This window comes from Pezoporus flaviventris, unplaced genomic scaffold, assembly GCF_033815535.1.
Source record: "Pezoporus flaviventris isolate CSIRO_AGI_PZ_B2104156 unplaced genomic scaffold, CSIRO_AGI_Pfla_v1 ptg000025l, whole genome shotgun sequence".
In the NCBI taxonomy this organism is placed as follows: domain Eukaryota; kingdom Metazoa; phylum Chordata; class Aves; order Psittaciformes; family Psittacidae; genus Pezoporus; species Pezoporus flaviventris.
The window spans coordinates 24,806,645-24,824,679 of NW_026892573.1; the positions used below are offsets into that span (position 1 = coordinate 24,806,645).

The 18,035-nt window shown below is 44.4% G+C and overlaps 1 protein-coding gene across 2 annotated transcripts in view; it reads left to right on the forward strand.

The window, feature by feature from the left end:
* Nucleotides 1–594: 594 nt before the first annotated feature.
* Nucleotides 595–18,035, forward strand: part of SESN3 (sestrin 3) — a 43,245-nt gene continuing 25,804 nt past the window's right edge. Inside the window, exon 1 of one of the 2 annotated variants that reach the window (XM_061457858.1) lies at nt 595–823. In XM_061457858.1, the coding sequence (XP_061313842.1) occupies nt 725–823 (99 nt within the window). In that variant the 5' untranslated portion in view covers nt 595–724. The remainder of the gene's footprint in view (nt 824–18,035) is intronic. The other variant, XM_061457859.1, reaches the window with a different exon arrangement.

Sequence of the window (18,035 nt, forward strand, 5' to 3'; positions counted from 1 at the left end):
CTGCACAGAGCAGCTCGGCCTCCACACAGGCAGACCCCCGCCCCGGACTCCTTCGGCCACGGTTAACGGACCAGCGGCTGTAGGAAGGGGCACCGAGGGCCTAGCGGGCCCGCACTCAGCACACCGGTAACCCCGGGCCCGTACCCTTACACTTGGGCCTCCGGGGATGGCTCCGCAACGGAGCAGCCCCGAGCGGAACCGCGGTCCCAGCCAAAGCTGGCCGCACAGCACCCACCCCGCTCCGGCCCGCCTGCCCGCCGCTCCCTCACAGCCCACCGCCCCCGGGGGCGGGGCCCGCTGCGCCTCATTTGCATACTACACACCCCATTGGTCAGCAGAAGGCACGCGGCCGGGGCGCGGCCCCGCCCCTCTCCCCAAGGCTGCCCAGAGACGCGGCAGGCCCCGCCCCTCCGCGACCATGGCCGCGCCCCTTCCCCCGCCCCAGCTCAGAGGCTGCCTGGAGATGGGAGCCGGGCAGAGCTCACTTCATTGGTCGGCGGCGGGAGGCCTCTGTGATTGGTCCGCTGAGGAGACTGGGGGCGTGGCGACGGGCGCGGATTGGCGGAGCGCGCAGGGGTGTGCGCGGGGGGCAGCGACCCGGAGCGGGGCGCTGGGGCCGCGGCTGGAGGATGGGGGCGGCCGGTGGCGCGGGCTGCTGAGCGGCGCGGAGCGGAGCTGCCGCCTCCCCGCGTCCCGCCCGGCCTGCGCCGCGCTCCCCGGCACCATGAACCGCCTCGGCTCCGGCCCCGTGGGCAGCGCCACTGCCGCCTCCGCCGCCGGCCAGTACCGGGTGTGCGGCATTTGCCGGAAGGTGCCGAGACAGGTACCGGAGGGGGGGGGGTGGGGTCGCTGTGAGGCGGTGGGAGCTGAGGGCCTGCGAGAGACGAGGAGGGGAAGACTTGGAGCAGGGCGATGGGGCAGAGACTTGGGGGGGGTGGGGTTTGCCAGGAGAAGTGGGCCATAGGGCAGCAGTGGGGCGGGGGGATGGAGGGGAGTGGGGTGGGGGCTGTGGGGCAGAGGCGGCAGTGTGTGGGGCAGCCGGAGCAGTGTGTGGGGATCTGGGGGGCATTCCCTGAGGTGGGTGCCGGGGGTGTGGGGCAGGAGGGATGCGGCCCCAGCGGTGCCGGGGGGTGCTAGGTCCCGCACCCCCATTGCCTTCCCCCCATCGGGGCAGGTGTCACCTGCCCCTGCACAGGGCTGCCTCCCCACCTTCCGGAGGGTTTAGGGGTGCTTGGCCTCCCCTATGGCATGGGGGGGTTGAGTTGGGGCTCAGCCGCTCTTGGAAAGTTTATCCACGTACTTAACCGGCAGAATTCACTGCAATCCCCGTCCGGTCTTTGGGGGGGGGGGGGGGGGGGGGCTTTAAAGACATAGAACATCAGAGCTTTAAGGACATAGAAAAAGCCCCCCAAAGCCCCTACCCGCCTCCCCAACCCGCTAACCCCTATCCCTGCAGTGTCCAGCCGCCCCTTTGCTGAACCCTGGGTGCTTCAGAAGAAGGGTAATCCCTTTACCACCTCCTCCCGACATCTGCTTAACGGGGAGCATGAGTTGAGGTGCTTTTTGTTTGTCCAGCGCAAATGAATTAAAATTGCTGAGCTGTGCAAACGCGCCGAGCCAGCCCGAGCGCCCGGGATGAACGCGGTGCCGTCCGGGGGTTTGGTTTAATTCAATCTCTTCCCCATACATTCAGCTCCAGGTTGGTTCTTGCAAGTGCTAAGAAAAGCCTGTAAGTCAATGAGCTCAAATATTTGCGCTCTTTGTCCAAAAACTGTTTTTCTTCCTCTGTGGGTCAGGCCAAGTGCCAATCAAAGTTGTTTTTCAAGCCTCTCTTCCCTGCAGTAGGACTGCTTTTTTTTTTTTTCCCTTCTTCTTAAGGGTTTGTTTTTTTGGAAAGGAGGTGTGTGCTGAGGAGAGGGGGGAGGAGAAACACTGAAAAATCATTCAGGGGGAGAAGCAGATCCTAAAAAATCGTGTTTTTCCAATATTTTAATGGCAACAAAATCTTATTAAATGTGCATGCTTGGTATGTGCAGTTATTTTTTCCATAAACTCTTGGATCATGTTACAGTTGATACTTGGTGCTCAGCTCTTAGCTCAGCTTGCGAGAAATGGAATGGATCAGAGAAGCCCACATCAGCAGAGTCTGATTTTTAACCATTTCGTTGCAGGATCAAATCCCTCCTTGGCTTTAACTTGCTGCTGTTACTGCTTTAAGAAAAACAAGTACTTAAAAGAGAGAAGTTCTGCGGGGTTAAAGCCTGAAACAGCTTCAGACTTGACATATTTCTAAAGACATACAAATTAACCGGTGCCAAATATGTCTGTGGAGAAAGCAGGGAGGGAGCTTGCTTTGTTCTGCCAAATAATCAAAAACGTTTTGTTGACAAATAAAGTGGTGCTTGGCAGCGCTTGCAGATCTAAAATTACATTTAAATCACTGGATTTTTTTTTTTTGAAGCCATAGCCTCATCCTGCTGGGTAGGACTTCTTTGTATACCTCGTTAATATCAGGGAGCGTGGGGGGGAGCAACAGCACAGCAGGGCTAGATGTTGCTTTTCTGGTAACAGGAAACTCACCAGATTAGGTTTATTTTTTACTTTATTCTTTCTTTTTTTAATCATTTTGTGGGAGGGTGATGGTAAAACGTAAGTACCCGGCTGGGTCTCTTGGGGCAGGCAGCTCAGCACTGTCCTGCTTTGTCTGTGGTTATTTCAAGTACTTTCATTGCAAAACTGGGGAGAGAAAAGAAGAAACTGAGTGACAGCCCATGAAACCCACTTGAAATATGGGTGTTCTGTGGTTGTGCTAGGACTTCATTGCATCTGTGTCTTAGGCTGGACAATAAACACAAGTACAAAGCTTCTGACTACATCTGTAATTATTTAAAAGCTGGTGTAATAAAAATTAACCTTTTGCACTTCATTGGCAAGGATGCAAGTAGAAAACGGGGTAAAAAAAGGCTTGGTGGAAGTGAGATGCAAATTTGACCTGAGTCTCAGAGTAATAATCTTCAGCTAAGTGCTGCCTCATCTGTTCTTTTGATGGTGTTGGGGTTTTTTTAATGCTCATGTGATAATATACTGGAAAAATGATTGGTCTTAAAACATGTTGAATCTCTTCTGCCCTTCTCAGTCTTGAGTCTTTACTTGATGCCACTTGAGCACTCACAGCTTAGGTAGTGCTGTTGTCAGAATTAGAAGGGAGAAAGGGAGCTTTCTACTCAGTGGGATGTAATGAAATCTGAAATAGCCTAGCAGGTTTTGGGTTCTCATAGGTGAAGGAAAGTTTCTCTTTCAACAGGGAAACAGGAAAGTCTAGGTGCAATGCTTTAGGTTTCAGCTAATCTCAAATTAATCCAAGCTGTGTTTTAATATATGAAGTTCTATTAGGATAGTGCTAGAAACTTGCTACAGTTCCATGGGCTAAATTTGCCTATGAGGAAGGTTTTTCGTATTAAAAAGATACGATTTCCAGTTAGGTTTATTGTTATGAGACACTTTAAATAACCAGATCTACTTGCAGAACAATTGCTGCTAATCAGAAGTGCTTAGGCATAGACAGGACAGCTACATCATTATTTGATTTGGGGGAAAAAAAAAGGAGACAAACAGTAATAGGTGATGCTGGTTTGGCTTTGGTGAGTGAGCTTGTTGAACAGAGAGCCGAGGCTAATACTTTGGCTCAGCTTAACATAAATGGAAGAATGAGCAAAATAAGATAAGTAGCTCTGGTTCATGGGATTGATGGGCAGGCTTTGTAACAAAAGTGTGGCATATCAGTGGGAAAAGTGCTTAAAATGGCATAGGAGTGCTGTAGCCAAGTCTTTCCTAGAGGTGACTGAGACTTGCTGCCATTGCAGTAACCAGGACAGCATCCAGCTCTCATGTTTGAAAACGCAACGTCTAGGGGAGTCTCTGGGCAGGGAGCTATGGGGTATAAATCTGGAGGGGGTCTGGAGCCTGATGGAAACCCTGGAATCTCCTGCCTAAACAGAATCAATAGCCCTAGTAAGCAAGAAGAGAATATATAGGAAGGGCTCAGTATTTCTTTGGACAAATAACTGCTTCAGGAAGGCTTTCAGGAATAAGCAAAAAGTCTTCAGGGGATGGAAAAATCCTGATATGTCAGGAAATGTAGGAACAGGGAGAGTTTGCCAACTGTTCAAGCTTAGCTGCAAATTGCAAAGCATGTGAAGTAAAAGGTTCTTTTACATGTACATACAAGTTGGTAGGATAGAAAAGAAAATGAGTATAAACATCCTGGTTCCAGGATTAAATATTTGGTTTGTGTTAGGTTTCAGTGAGGGAGATACATGGGCAATGAGAAAATGGGTGATGAGGGAGTGTCGTTTATGAGGCTCCATTGCTGTTAGCAAGGTGGAAATGAACCCGACTTAGCTGACCCTTCTAGCTTGAGCCAGTCTGTGTGCTGGAATCCTGGATAAAGTTCTGTGAAATTCAGGATATGTTCCCATTTCTCATAGACATACCCAATCAGGGTGATCCTGTGAGAAGGAAATAGCCATCAACATGATGGGTAGAATTAATCAGTGCTCCTCACCACCCTGAGTTACTGAAGCAAATTTCGGTGGAAAAGCATACAGATATAAGAATCATAAAATCCCAGACTGGTTTGGATTGAAGGGACCTTAAAGCTTATTCAGTTCCAACCCCCTGCCACGGGCAGGGACACCTTCCACTAGAGCAGGTTTCTCCAAGCCCTGTCCAGCCTGGCCTTGAACACTGCCAGGGATGGGGCAGCCACAGCTTCTCTGGGCACCCTGTGCCAGAGCCTCACCATCTCACAAAGAAGAATTTTAGTGTATATCTAAGCTAAATCTCTCCTCTTCCAGTTTAAAGCTGTTCTTCCTTGTCCTGTCACTACATGTCCTTGTGAAAAGCCCCTCTACAGGTTTCTTGTTGGCCCCTTTAGGCACTGGAAGCTGCTCTGAGGTCTCCCCAGAGGCTTCCCTTCACCAGGCTGAGCAAGCCCAACTCTCTCAGCCTGTCTCCAGAGCAGAGCTGCTCCAGCCTCCGATCATCGTTCTGGCCTCCTCTGGACTTGCTCCAAGAGCTCCACGTCCCTCTTGCGTTGTTGGCCCCAGAGCTGGATGCAGCACCGCAGGTGGGGTCTCACCAGGGAAGAGTAAAGGGGGAGAATCAGCTCCTTCGAAAGTGAAAAAATATGTATGACATGATACCTCCAGAAATAGGTCACACTGGTCTGATGTACTACTCTGCTGTTGGTAAGACGTCTGCTGGAGTGTCCTGCTCTGGAAGCTTTGTATGGACTAAAGCTAGACTTTGTTAATTAAACATCTAACTTAATGTCAAAGGTTGAAGTCCTTGCTGCACTAGCAAGTCAGGTCAAATTAAACTTTGGGATTTACTAACACAAAATGTTCCAAATACAAAAAAAGTTTAAGTGGGTTTGAAAAGTATTTGGGCAAATTCGTAACAGCAAAAATCAAACAAGATCTGTCAATAGGAAAGAGCAGCACTTTCCAGTATAGTGCCTGTATGCCTTCCTAGTTGTTACATGTCTGCTATTGTCCCCTGGCAGTGACAGGTTACTGAGCAATAGGGACCTTTGATCTAACACATTTTGTCTATTTTTCTGTTCCTGATAATTGTAGAGGAGTGACTGGAAAGTGATGGGACTGGTGATGGTAGTGGGCCATGCTGAGAGGGGAAGTCACAGTGCTGAGAGAAGACTACCAGTGGATTTTCAGAGGATCACATGAAGCTAACCTGGTTTAAAACTGCCTCAAATCACAATGAGAGCATGACTGTTTCTAGAAGACATACACATAGCAGAAGGGGTAAATGTTGTTGGCTCAAGGAGAGGAACATCTCACAGTTGAGAGACCTCGAGCGCTGGTGTAGTTAGAAGTGGGGTGAAATGCAGTGGTATGAAGTGTAAGAGTTATAGGCTTGGCTGTTTGTTACTCATAACTTTTAATAAGAGCAGCTCCCTGGAAGAGGTAGAAGGATGTCAGTGTGCAGGAGGACCAGCAGCTTACTTTCACCCTGCAGGGCAGTGCTGGTGGGGAGGAGGGAAACCAGGAAGGAGGGACCCTAATTAAACAGGCTTAGAGGTGAGCTGGGAGAAAGGGAGTACTGATTTTGCAGGAGGAGACTAAGAGAGTTTGTTTTTTTAATCCAGCAGAAACAAAGGCTGAGAGGGGATATGATCCCTGTCTATAAATACATCTGATGGTAAGAGTCAGTGGAGAGAAATTAGCTCAAGAGTAAATGGATATAAAATGGTCATAAATACATTTAGGCTGGAAAATTGAAGTGTCCAGAGGTGTGAGGTTCTGGAAGAGCTTGTTCTAGTTCTGGTGCTGTCAAAAAAAGCACCTACTTTTAAGACAGAAGAATGGGCAAGTGGCCTTAAATGATGCAGTGCTTACAATAGCACTAACCTGAGCTCAGGAGTTGAGGTCATACCCCCCCAAAAAAACCCAAAAAAACGACACACTTTCATTCATTTTATTGTTCTGTGTGGGTGAGTAAGAAAATAACCCAAAAGTGAACCAAAAATAGTCTAATGTCATGTCTCATAAGCCCATGTAAGCTAAAATATGTGTCACCATGAGTCATGAAGGTGCATGGAGATGCTGTTACCTGTTCTGTAGAAATCAAGAGGCCCTTCAAGGACGTCTCAGCTATTTTGAGGAAAGTCAGCATGGTTCAATCTACTCTGAACATAAGCAGATGAAAATTGCTATGCCTTTGCTTGGAAAACACCCTGGGTTTTCCACAGGGCAACATCTTCTTCTCATTTGTGAGTTGCATAGTGCAGTTGGGTTTGGAAATCCCAACCATCCTGACTGTCACAGAGAATCTTATTTTGTAAAATGAAATGATGTCTCCATAGTTTGACCACTCAATAATAGTCTCTTCACACTGTAGTTGTCTTAATTTATGGCTGCCTAGGTGGCTTTAAACCTCTGCCGTGCCTCTTCCTGAAGGAGTTCTCAAAGTGATTTGCAAAGTCTGTCATGAAAACCCAACTGTGTTTGTATTGGTTCTAATTTTAGCAACTTTCTGTTGTGTAAAACATGGTGTCTGCCTTCACTGTTTGTGTCTTCCAGTCCCCTGGAGCACTGCCATGGTGAAACCAGCTTGGGTCGTTCCTCCATTAACCCCACTTGTGCAGCTGGGGGAGAAAATGAGTCTTTGAGGGTCCAAAATCTAAAGCTATAAACCAAGAGCAACAAACCCAGCCTTTTAGGGCAGTTAAGACTGCCTATGGTTTCTGTCCTTCCCCATCCTCTAGAGTCTTGCAGAGTATTGTATCTTTTCAGAGATAAAAAGCCTTTTGAAATAATTGGTCTGTCTCCATTCCCCATGTAATTACTGGCTTCATTACCTGAAATCAGGAGTGTTATTGCTCTTTGCACGTGTGTGCTGGTCTTGAGGGTTCCTGTGCTCTTCCACTTTCACCTTAAAAGCTAGTGTAAAATTTTTCCCTTGAACCTTTCTAATCCTATGGGCTGCAAGTGAGAAGGCAGAACTATTACATTTTCATTAGACCTGTAATGAAAGTGGTGTGAGTGAAGTGAACCTCTGGTGAAGGACGCTGTTTTGCAATGGAAAGCTGCAAGATGAGGCCTCGTAAGAGCCACACTGGTTTAGAATGGTCACCTTTATTTTAAAAAAAGCAAAAACACAGTCTTCCCTGAATTACAGGCAGGGAGTGGAGGCAGGTAAGGAAAGAAAGTGGGGAGGAGGATTTTCTCCAAAAGAAACTTTGAGGTTTAGCATTGGGAGTGGGTTCACCGAGCATGGAGGTTGTCCTCTGCTAAGACTGACTGCTGCAGGTAGCAGTGGTGTGTTGCATTAGCTGAATCGTAGGCTGTGGTTTGTAGATGTGGACTCTGTGAGCATTTGATTTAAATGTATGCATGTTACTTAATTAGTGCTTCAAATCTCACATCTCTCTAAATGGCGATGTTTTGAAATCTGAAAAATAGAATATGGTTGTTGAACATCCTTGTTTTTTCTTCTCTCACACATTGGCAAGGGAGCTGTTAATACTTGTTTGGTTCTTTATTTGAACCTTTTTATCTGACTATGGAGATTTCAGTGAGAGAAGATAGTGGTAAAATTCTCCCCTGGCTTTGTGTAGCTAGGGGAGTTGGTCTGGAGATTTTATGATCATATTTCCATTTCCAGGGCTGGAGAATAAAGAGGGATTGCAGTAGTTCGCCTGGCCAGGCTGAATATTGGCGTTTGTCTAAGTGGGTCAGGACAGACTGGGGGGAAAAGGGGTGTTTTCAATAGAAAAGAAATTCAAATTGTCAGGAGGGAGACCTCAGTTAATGAGAAATTGCACCTCATCAGCTTTGGAAAAACCTGTATGGAAATAATTTATGCTGTTTAATTTCTCTGTTCTTTGCAGGTGTTCCTGTTTGTATGCAGAGGTCCTTCCCATTGTTGTCTCTGCTTCCCAGCCTGGTAGTCTGTGTGCTTTAAGTAGAAGCTATAGGGAGCATAATGCAGATGACTCAAATATCTTGTGAAATTCCATTACAGGGAGGTAGGGATATTCTGCACAAGCAATTTTTTTCTGGCTGTTTATCTATCGGTCAGTCCATTTAATGTGTTAGGGGTAGTTTAAGAAATTCCATGGGGTTCTTGGTATGCCACTCTGGTCAAACTGGGGTTATTAATAATAGGGAGGCTATGATCAAGGGGTATTAATTTGAAATGTCTCTCAACCACTGATTTCTAAATTTTATTATAGGATTATCTTAAAGGGCTTTTTTTCAACCTAAAAGTTTCTATGATGCTTCTTGCATGTTAGACATTGGATGACTATCAGTTGAAGCAAAATATCAGTGTAGATAGTAGTCAATATTACATGTATAGAATGCTATTTTGTTCTTGATATAGACTTCATCAACCATTGGTTTATTCAAGTATCTTCATTCTCACATTTTATTTAAATTGAAAGTAAGGTGTTTTGAAGCAAGGGCTTTCTTCTTCCAGGGTTTAGTGCTTGGCACGGCTGAACAGGGTGCAAGTGATGGTGTTCAGGGTAGAAGAGAGAAGTTAGTGCTCTTAATCTGGAAAGATGTCTTAAGTCTTTCCTGAATGTCCCTGGTTACCTGATTTAGAGTAGATAAACAGATACAACCTCCTGGTTGAACAACTACTTTGTTCTTGTTAATGACCCTCATATTTCTTTCAAGGTAAGCATCTTGTTTTGTTAGACCAACAAGGGATACCTCATGGATTCTGAGCTCAGCCTAGTGAACTTGGTAACAGTGTGAGGCTACCTGCAGTCCCCTTCCTCAGGGAATGAGGTGAATAATAATAATCATGGAGAGGAATGTGAACTATTCCTGGCTTCATATGTTGTGGGTAGGCTAGAAATGAAGCGATAAGCCTGCGTCACACAAGAAGTTCCTATGAACTTGCTCCGTATTGTGTGGTCAGTGTGTAGACCACCCCCTTGTGGTTTAAGTCTTCCCACATACACACATGTTAGTTTACCATGTATGAAAGCCAGGAGAAATTTCATTCTTGAGAATGTTGTGGAGCCATAGGTCTCTACTATCTCTTCAAGTGCAGAAGACGTTCAGAAGAAAAGCGAAAGGTGACTTTAAAATCAGGTTTTCATCTGTTCAGAATGAGCAATAAACTCATAAATACAACCAATATGTCACAATTGTGTATCTGTTTTAAAGCATGTTAGCTTTGAATTTAGTTTTGACTTGAGAGTACAGAGAATTGTTAATTGTTTCAGAGTCATTTGATACTTTAAAGAATCCATTAAATTATTCCTTAGGGAGAATGGTTGCAAGTAATGTAACATTTTCACACAAAACTTAACATTGAATATGACTTGGAGGTTATTTGGACATGAAGAATTCGTGCTTCTGAGCAATTTCACATAGCCTGAGTAAAATAGAGTTCTGTCGATGATAGTGAAGAAGTACTAGCTGTTTTGGTGTAGCCATTTGTAGAGCACTACAGAGCTGCTTACTCAAAATCATCCTTCAGCTGTCTCTGGGCTCTTCATTACTGCGTTGGATTTGATCTGGCTGATACCAACAAAACAACTGAATGTCAGCATATGTTCTCTCCTCTGTATGAATTGTGCAGTTAAAAACTACTTAATAAGACAGTATCTTAACAGCTTTGAACCTAATTTAATAGCATGTGCTTGTAAATATGTTTAATATCTCCTGCTTCAGCATGTGGTAAAGGGAATATAGTTGCGTTATTGGCTAAATGTATCTGGAGGGGTTTGGGCCATATGGTTCTAAATCTGTTTTAATGTAATTATCCCTATTAACTGGAAAAATAAAAACTATTCCCTCTGAGCTGATTGACATTCTCCTTAGTAAAGCACCCTCACTGCTGATTAGAGGTGTGGAAATAGTAATTTGTTCTAGCATTTGGAAACTTGATTAGACCTCTAGTGAAACGGAGCGCCTACACGCTGTCTAAATATTCTACCTGACACCAGTTGGATCTCATCCAGTGTGGAGGAACACTTGAAATGTTGCTTTACTACATTATGTTTTGTGTCTTGAAATCAGCTGTGCTGCCTGCATGCAAATACCCACTGGCTGCTCAGCGAGCAGAGTGAACCTTGGCCCTCCCTGGAAATCAGCTTCAGGATTTGGTTATTCTACTGAGCACTCATTGCCCGACTGCAATAATTAGCTTAGAGTTAGAAAATCAAGACAATCGTTTATGTGGAAGCGCCCATACTGCTCACTCCGTAATCTGGACTTCAGAGTGGCTGTGCACATACATTCTACATAGTGTGAGGTGTATATGAGGTAGAAGCATGCTGTTAAAGTCCACAAGTTGTCACTGTTCTTGTGTAGTAATAAGTTGATAACAACACACTACAAATGAAAATTTAAAGTTAAAGCAGCACATTTCTCTCCCTGTTACGAGCTTTTTCTTTCCCTCCAAAGGCTGATTGAAACACCCAATGGATGCCATGGCAGCTGGTTTAGCACCCATGCTCTAAGTCCTCTTTAACTCAGTTGGAGCAGTTTTTGCTCAAGAGCGCTACTGCTGGAAAACTCTGAACCAGGACTCTCTATTAGCATCCTGCAGTAGAAACATCCTGCGGTGGAAACTTCCAGGCCCTAGTGGTAGGAAGTGAACTAAAACAACACTTGAGGTGCATGACGCTCATTAGTCAACAGTTCGTTTTGACTGGTTAGCTTTTCCCTCTGAAATACAGAAGATAAGCTCTAAAGTTATACTAGACTCCAATGTGGCCCTTTGTCTTCTTCCTCATAGGGTTTTTTATTCTGTTTCTTCACAATATTTGATAGTTTTACATTTTGCAGTCACCACATTTAAACAAACACAGTGGAAATGCTGAATCAGAAGAACTCCAACTAGTTTATGCTGTATTAGCACTCGGGAGAAGTAAGAAATTTTCGCCTTCTGTTCCTTCCAGAAAGCTCAAACAAACTATTCAATAGGATTTGTGTTACTGGGAAAAGATTGGATGAGGCAGTAACATCAGGGCTCATGCAGGTAGAACCTGCTTTGAGATAGGTAACTTTTATGACAGTGGTTTAAAACTTGTCTCACTTCAATGCTGGTGCTTCACAAGTAGTTAGAAGAAAAGGTGTGTTGGTTGAAAAGGTCAACTGTAACGTAATTAAAGGCTGAAGGAGCCTGCAGCTGGCCTTGTAGTTCTTCAGGGGAGACGGAGCTGGGTGCTTGTTACACCTGAGCAGGATGAGTGGGAAGAGAAGGCTCTGCACCAGGGGAGGGTATGCTGGAGTTGTCTTTCACGCTTTGCTTAGAAAAGCAGAATGGGAGTGGAGGTGGAAGGAAGGTCTCCCTCCATGCCCCTGCTCTTTAGGTCATTTATGCAAAAGGTATTAGATAAAGCTGTAGTTACTTGACCTATTTATCCAACAGAAACTTGCAGTACAAGCAAAAGCAGTTTGACTATCCAGTGCTGTTGCTGTTTTGTATGGGACACTCCTTTGGGTTAAGCTGTGCCTCGTGAATACTTACAGGCAGCATCCAGCCATCCATCATGAGTAATTTGTCTTGTTTGAGGAGCTAGGTCTGCAGCATTGGTTCTGGTTTCCCAGGAAAGTTGGAATACCCATTGAATGGTCTAACTTCTGTCTGTGCAGAGCTAAGATGGGCACAGATAAAGGCTGTAGATGAGTCTTTTAGGAGCTGGGATTACTGTGATGCAAAGGTCTCAGTTTGGGTTTGTGACTTCATTCAGGAAAAGCACAAGCAGACTGGAGCAGTGGAAGGTCTCATTAGACAATGAACATTAATCACTCTTCCATAACCACAGAAGTCCTTATTCAGGCAGGGTATAAACTGTATTTATTATTTCTGTAATACTCACTGGTGAGTTTTTTGTGGAGTCATTAAGTCACTAAAATGTAACCAAAAGTCCTCTTAGTAAAAGTGTAAAAGTGTAGGCATTGATCTAGGGAGGCAGTAGTGCCTTCAGCCCCGAGGTTGGAGGTAAATCTGAAGTCCTGCCAGTCTGCTGGCCTGGATGGCTGAAGAGAGCAGGAATAGCTGATCTGTCTCTAGACATGTCTATTCACATGCAGTAAATCTTCCGTAACAGTTAGGAGTCTTCATTTTATAAAATCAGCATCTCTTTTAAGCTCTCTCAGGACAACACATTTGTAGTGTAGGTCTTTGCTGCCACCAGCTCAGCCTCATTAAGTCAGTGTGTTTTGGAGATTGTATCTCAGTCATGAGTCACTTTGGTAAGACATAGTTCAAGAGGCAAAATGTTCTTAAAAGAGAGGGAAAAGAGGAAGAATCTGCCCGACTGCAAGTATTGTTATGGCTGTTCCAGCAAGTTGGTGCTTCCAAGATGAAGCCTTTCCTTCAGCAGTCTCTTGCCCAAACCTCTCCCAGTCTAATCAAACCGGTTAGCATGTCAGCTACTTGCTCATTGTCAAGCAGTCTCCAGCCTTTGCAAACAAGACTCCTTGGAGGAATAATTTGCTCTAATTGGTGACTATTTTAGGATTTCCTATCAGGTGAAGAATCAAGCGAGCTCACCTGTGGTTTTCCATCTGTGGCCCTACCACCTATAAGATTTCTCTGGACTTCTTTCAAGGAGACTTTGTATGGAAACTTATTTCAGTAAGCTCAGAGGAATGGTATAGATACCACCTCCTTCTGAAAAATGCTTTTACGAGTCAACTAATCAAAAAAGGCTTAAACTCCTGGCTTAGACAGCAAGGCGCTTGCTCTTGGAAATTGTACCTTTAGGCTAGAGGTAAAAGCGTATTAGTCAGGGAGATTTTACTTTTTGTCTGGCACGTTATTTCTGTTTGAGTCATCGACCAAAGAAAGACGGTAAAAAAAGGCGCTTCTCTTAAAGCAGGAGGACATTTCTGCTTCTGGATGTCTAGAGGGACTGTCCCTGTCCAGGCAGAGCTTTGAGAACAGCATCATCAGTGTTCCTTATGTTCTTTGAACTGCAATAAAGATGCTCAGTGGTCATCAATGGTACATGAGCTTTTGTCTTAGAAACTTGTGCCAAGGGGGCTTCTTGGTTTTTAAAATGCTTTTCCAATGGATTAACTTTTAGAATTTTAAGTTCTGTTTGCTGCAAACTAGAAACCTTTTATCAGCCTCTTGTTTTAGTATGTTTATGGCAGCTTGAATGTTCATGTGAACAGCTTAGCTGAAGTTCTCTATGGTGAGGTGGCATAGCCAATGTCTGCTTATATTCTTCCAGGTAGACACCATCAATCTAAGCAAACATCATCTGCCCATCAGGTGAGTAGGGAGGGTACATATTTATATTGTCTTCGTATTTTAACTCTTAAAGGGTTTTTTTTGTCACCTTTTTCAGATCTAACTTCTGATGAGGTGAATTCAGAAAGGGAGAAAAATAACATTTCCTTCCTAAAAACAGTAAATAATTGAAGTGTAATGAACTCCAGATTAGGAAGTAAATTATATGTTACCTAAATGATACGATACCACCTGATTTGAACAGTGTGGAAATGTGCTCACCCAGGCACTAATGAGCTCCATGCATCTTTTAGCCTGGATTAGCACAATGCTTGTTTCTACAGTTTAGATAAAACAGCTCCCCGACTAGGTGATGCCACTTCCTACCTCTATTAGAAAACAGGGTTCATTTTTTTAGCATTTATAGACTAAGTAAGATTCTTGAACCAATCTGCTGCAGATATATAGCAGCGATAGAGCAGGTATAGTGGGTCAGATTGCAGTTCAAGTGTCCTGGTCTCTGACAGTGGCCAAGGGAAGGTATCTAAGGAAGAGGACTTAAAATGGAGCAAGTTCATCTTGACACTCCCTCAGCACTGTCTCCCAGTCTTCAAGTATTTGCAACTTGACTTTCTAAGATGGAGGTGTTATATTTAATATATGTACATTTAATAACTGTTATTGCATTCCCCTTCCATAACAATTAACTTTTAAACACACGCTGGCTTCAGGTGTCCACGGCATCTTACTGCAGGGATTTGCACAGCATAGTTGCACATTGTGGAAAAGGTCAAGTACCTCTGCTTGAGCTTGTCACCTGCTGATTGGTTCCTAATCCTTTTATTGGAGGTGGTAAAAGCACACTATGCATGGACTGTGACAGCCAGGAGGCAATCAATTAAAATAGCTTGACATGCTTGTGACAGCAAGCTCAGTAGTTCAGAGCTGCTTTCCAAGACTCAAGCTACTGTGTTTCACAATCCTATGTGAAAAAGATGGCAGAAAGCTGGCTGGGGAAGCTCCAGTACTAAGTTGAGCACATTTTCCTCTTTTATCTGGGTGAGAGGATTTGATTTTCTGAATTTTGGCAAGTTACTTCCACAACTCTGAAGCTAGTTCCCGCACACGGATTTAAAATAACTGCTATGATCATTGTACATAAATGTGTGGCAAAAGCAGTTTGGAAACCTATGCTTCTGCCATCTGCTTGACTTTCTTATGTCTCAGAATAGAATTTGTTTTTATATAGTACCTACCCGGTTAGTGAAAGGTGCTTGGCAGCATATTTCTGTAGCAGAGTGTTCTGGGACACTATTTATTTGCGCAGTAGTAGTTTCTGTTGAGCTGAATACACTCCAAGGACACAGACTTATCAAGGGGGAGTGTCAGCAGGGATACGTGGCGAGTTTATTTCTAGAGTCTGGGGCTTCTGTGATTTTGCCTTTTCCTGGAGATGCAGCAAAGAAGCACCTGTAATATGCTCCAGGTAACAAATGCTCCTGTGCAGCAGATGTGCTGCTCCTCTGCTATAATTCAGACTTTCCTCTTGAACATCCTGGTTCAGTGGTTTTCACCAGTTGGCTGATCAGGGGGGCAGGCAGGCTACAAGAAACAAGTGCTGTAACCAGACAGTGACATTGCAGGCTGAAATATTTGGTGACAAGTGGTGGAAGTGCCTGGGAAGCAGGACTGTATGGTCTGAAATCTCATAGCCACCGGTCAAACAGCTTTTCACATTGGAAAGTTCCTCAGCCTTTGCCTCCTGATATTAAGCCCTTTGATGGGTTTCCATACTTCGCTAGTAAAGCTTTTTCAGTGTTCAGTAGTTAGTAAATATGTAGTGTTTGACGATAGTTATGAACATGGCTTGACTAACACAGCCAGCAAAATACCTTCAGTATTAATATATATGCAATATCTGTATATTAATATAGTGTATTATATATACAATATACAACATACCAGCACACCAGTCCAGCCTTATTGCCTGTCATGCAAGTAGTTGAAGCTGGGGAGGAAACAATTTTAGCGAGCTGGTGCAGAGGTCACAGCCCAGCTTCCTCCCCTGCAACTGGAGTGGAATTGAGATGCTAATCAGAGGAGGATATTGTTATTATTTTTTCCATCAAAGTGCAAAGGTAGGACTCTATGCTTGCTGTGACCAGATCTCTTCATGCTACCGTTCAGTTTGACCTTTCTAGCTTCATCATTTCAACTGGAAACTCAGCAGTGGCTGGATTAACGTTGTCTCAAGCAGGTTGTGTAGCTGAGCTCCATGCGCCCGCGTGACATAGGAACTGTTAACCAAGGACTTCTGTAAAACTCCTGTTAGCCAAGGACTTCTTTAAAGCTAGCTTTCAGTATGTCTAGAAGAGAAGCAGTTGTCCTAGCAGCTATGGTGCGAACGTGACTATAAGAGTCTTACCCATGGTAAAAGTATAAATCTAAATGTTTTAAGGCACACTGCACCGGAATTGTGTCTCTCTCTGTTCTTTGTTATAATGAATATGACAGCAGTGCCAAGGAGGAGAGGTAAGAGAATGTGGCCTCAGTGCCAGTCCCTGGTTAAACAATTCTCCCAGTCTGCTTTTATAGTAACCTGCAGTTAAACGCATCTTCTTCCTATAAGCTCTTGGTGATGATAATGTCTGCTGGAATACCGTAGCACTTGAGAATGTTCCAGCATGAATTGCAGTGGAGTCCGTTAGATATATTTATATTGAAATATTCCAAGAATATATTTTAAGGAAAATATATTCTTGGAGTATTTTGCTGTGTATTGCTCTAACATTAATCTAATATTTTGAACATATACCATTTTGAAATACTTTACAAAAAAAAACAGAACTAAGCCACTTTCTTCACAGTCGAAGGATGCCATTATGCATTTACAGCATGGATGAATACCATTCAATTTTCCTTGTTTACAAGGCATGTATTTTCAGACAATACTTCTATTAAAAATTCTGTAGAGCATTCTTGGGAGGCAGTTCTGCCAGAGATACATGATGGATTTACATAACCCTAGGGGGGTTTCTCTCTTTTTTTGTGTGTGTTTTAATATCCACCAGATATGCCTCTCTGATTGGCAGTATGCCCAATAAATCAAATGTGTGTGCCTTTATGAATTGAAGTATTTAACCATTCAGTTGCTGTCTTGTAAAGAGGCTATGCTATCAGTAGTTAATATAGGTATTAATTCAGGCCTGTCAAAGAAGCTGCTGGTTTATCTCTACTTTCTGTCAGATGTTTGTTCTACCCGTTGGCGATGGTTTGCGGCATGGACCAAGTAGGGAAGTTGATACAGTCTCTCTGTAGGAGGATGGAGACCATATGCGTGACCACGGTTGCTGCCCTTCCCATGCTAAGCATGCCTCTGGGCACATGAGACCCTGCTGGCAGAGTGAAACCAGGCTTGGCAAGATGGGCTGTGCTCAGGCAGGATGAAGCAGCCCTCTGCATGGGAAGCTGCAGATTAAAGGATATGCTGTGCTGCTTCAGAGGCTCTTCATTAGCAAGCATTGCTGTCCTAGCTGATGATGAGGCAGATTAACTCAATGCAGTTTTGACAATTTAGTGGCTAAAGGCTTATGTTCCCCAAACCAGATAATATAGGTCTGTCTCAATATGTCAGACTTTGACTAAAGCTGAAGGTGGAAGTGGGCCAAGGTACGGATAAAGCAAGTCCTAGCTTAAACCACTGTAATTTTCCACTGTAGCTTTTGCTCTTGCTACCTGATGCTATTGAAACATAGAAAACACTCTTCTTCCATGCTTTTGAAGGATTTGAGTCATCTTGATGATCACAAGATCTCCTGTCCTGAGGGCACTTCTTGGGGACCACACTAACTTCAGTGTTACTGTTGTGTGTGTGGGGAGGAAAGGAGGTGAGGTTCTCCATGGACTGAGGAGGGAAGCCTTGTTTCTTTTTTTCCTGAAGGCTGAAGTAGACCAGAAGACCTTTTGTTGTCTCTTTGGTGTCTTGCCTATCTTCAGACCACTGTGGTTGACCTTGTTAACCATGGATTCCTCTTAGTCTGTGGAGGAAAATGAGGCCTTTCCATGGCACAATTCACAGTTGATCTCATCCTGAGTTAGACATCACCCTTCTAAGTTGTAACCAGGATCCAGCTGGCTAACTCTGATTTGCACGTCTGTGTTTGGTCAGTTGAGTTTCACCCTCGATATCTGATAAGAACTGGGACATAGAATCATAGAATCTTCAAATAGTTGGGGTTGGAAAGGGCCTTAAGATCATCTAGCTCCAAACCCTCTGCCGGGGGCAGGGACATGGAGAACTCAGA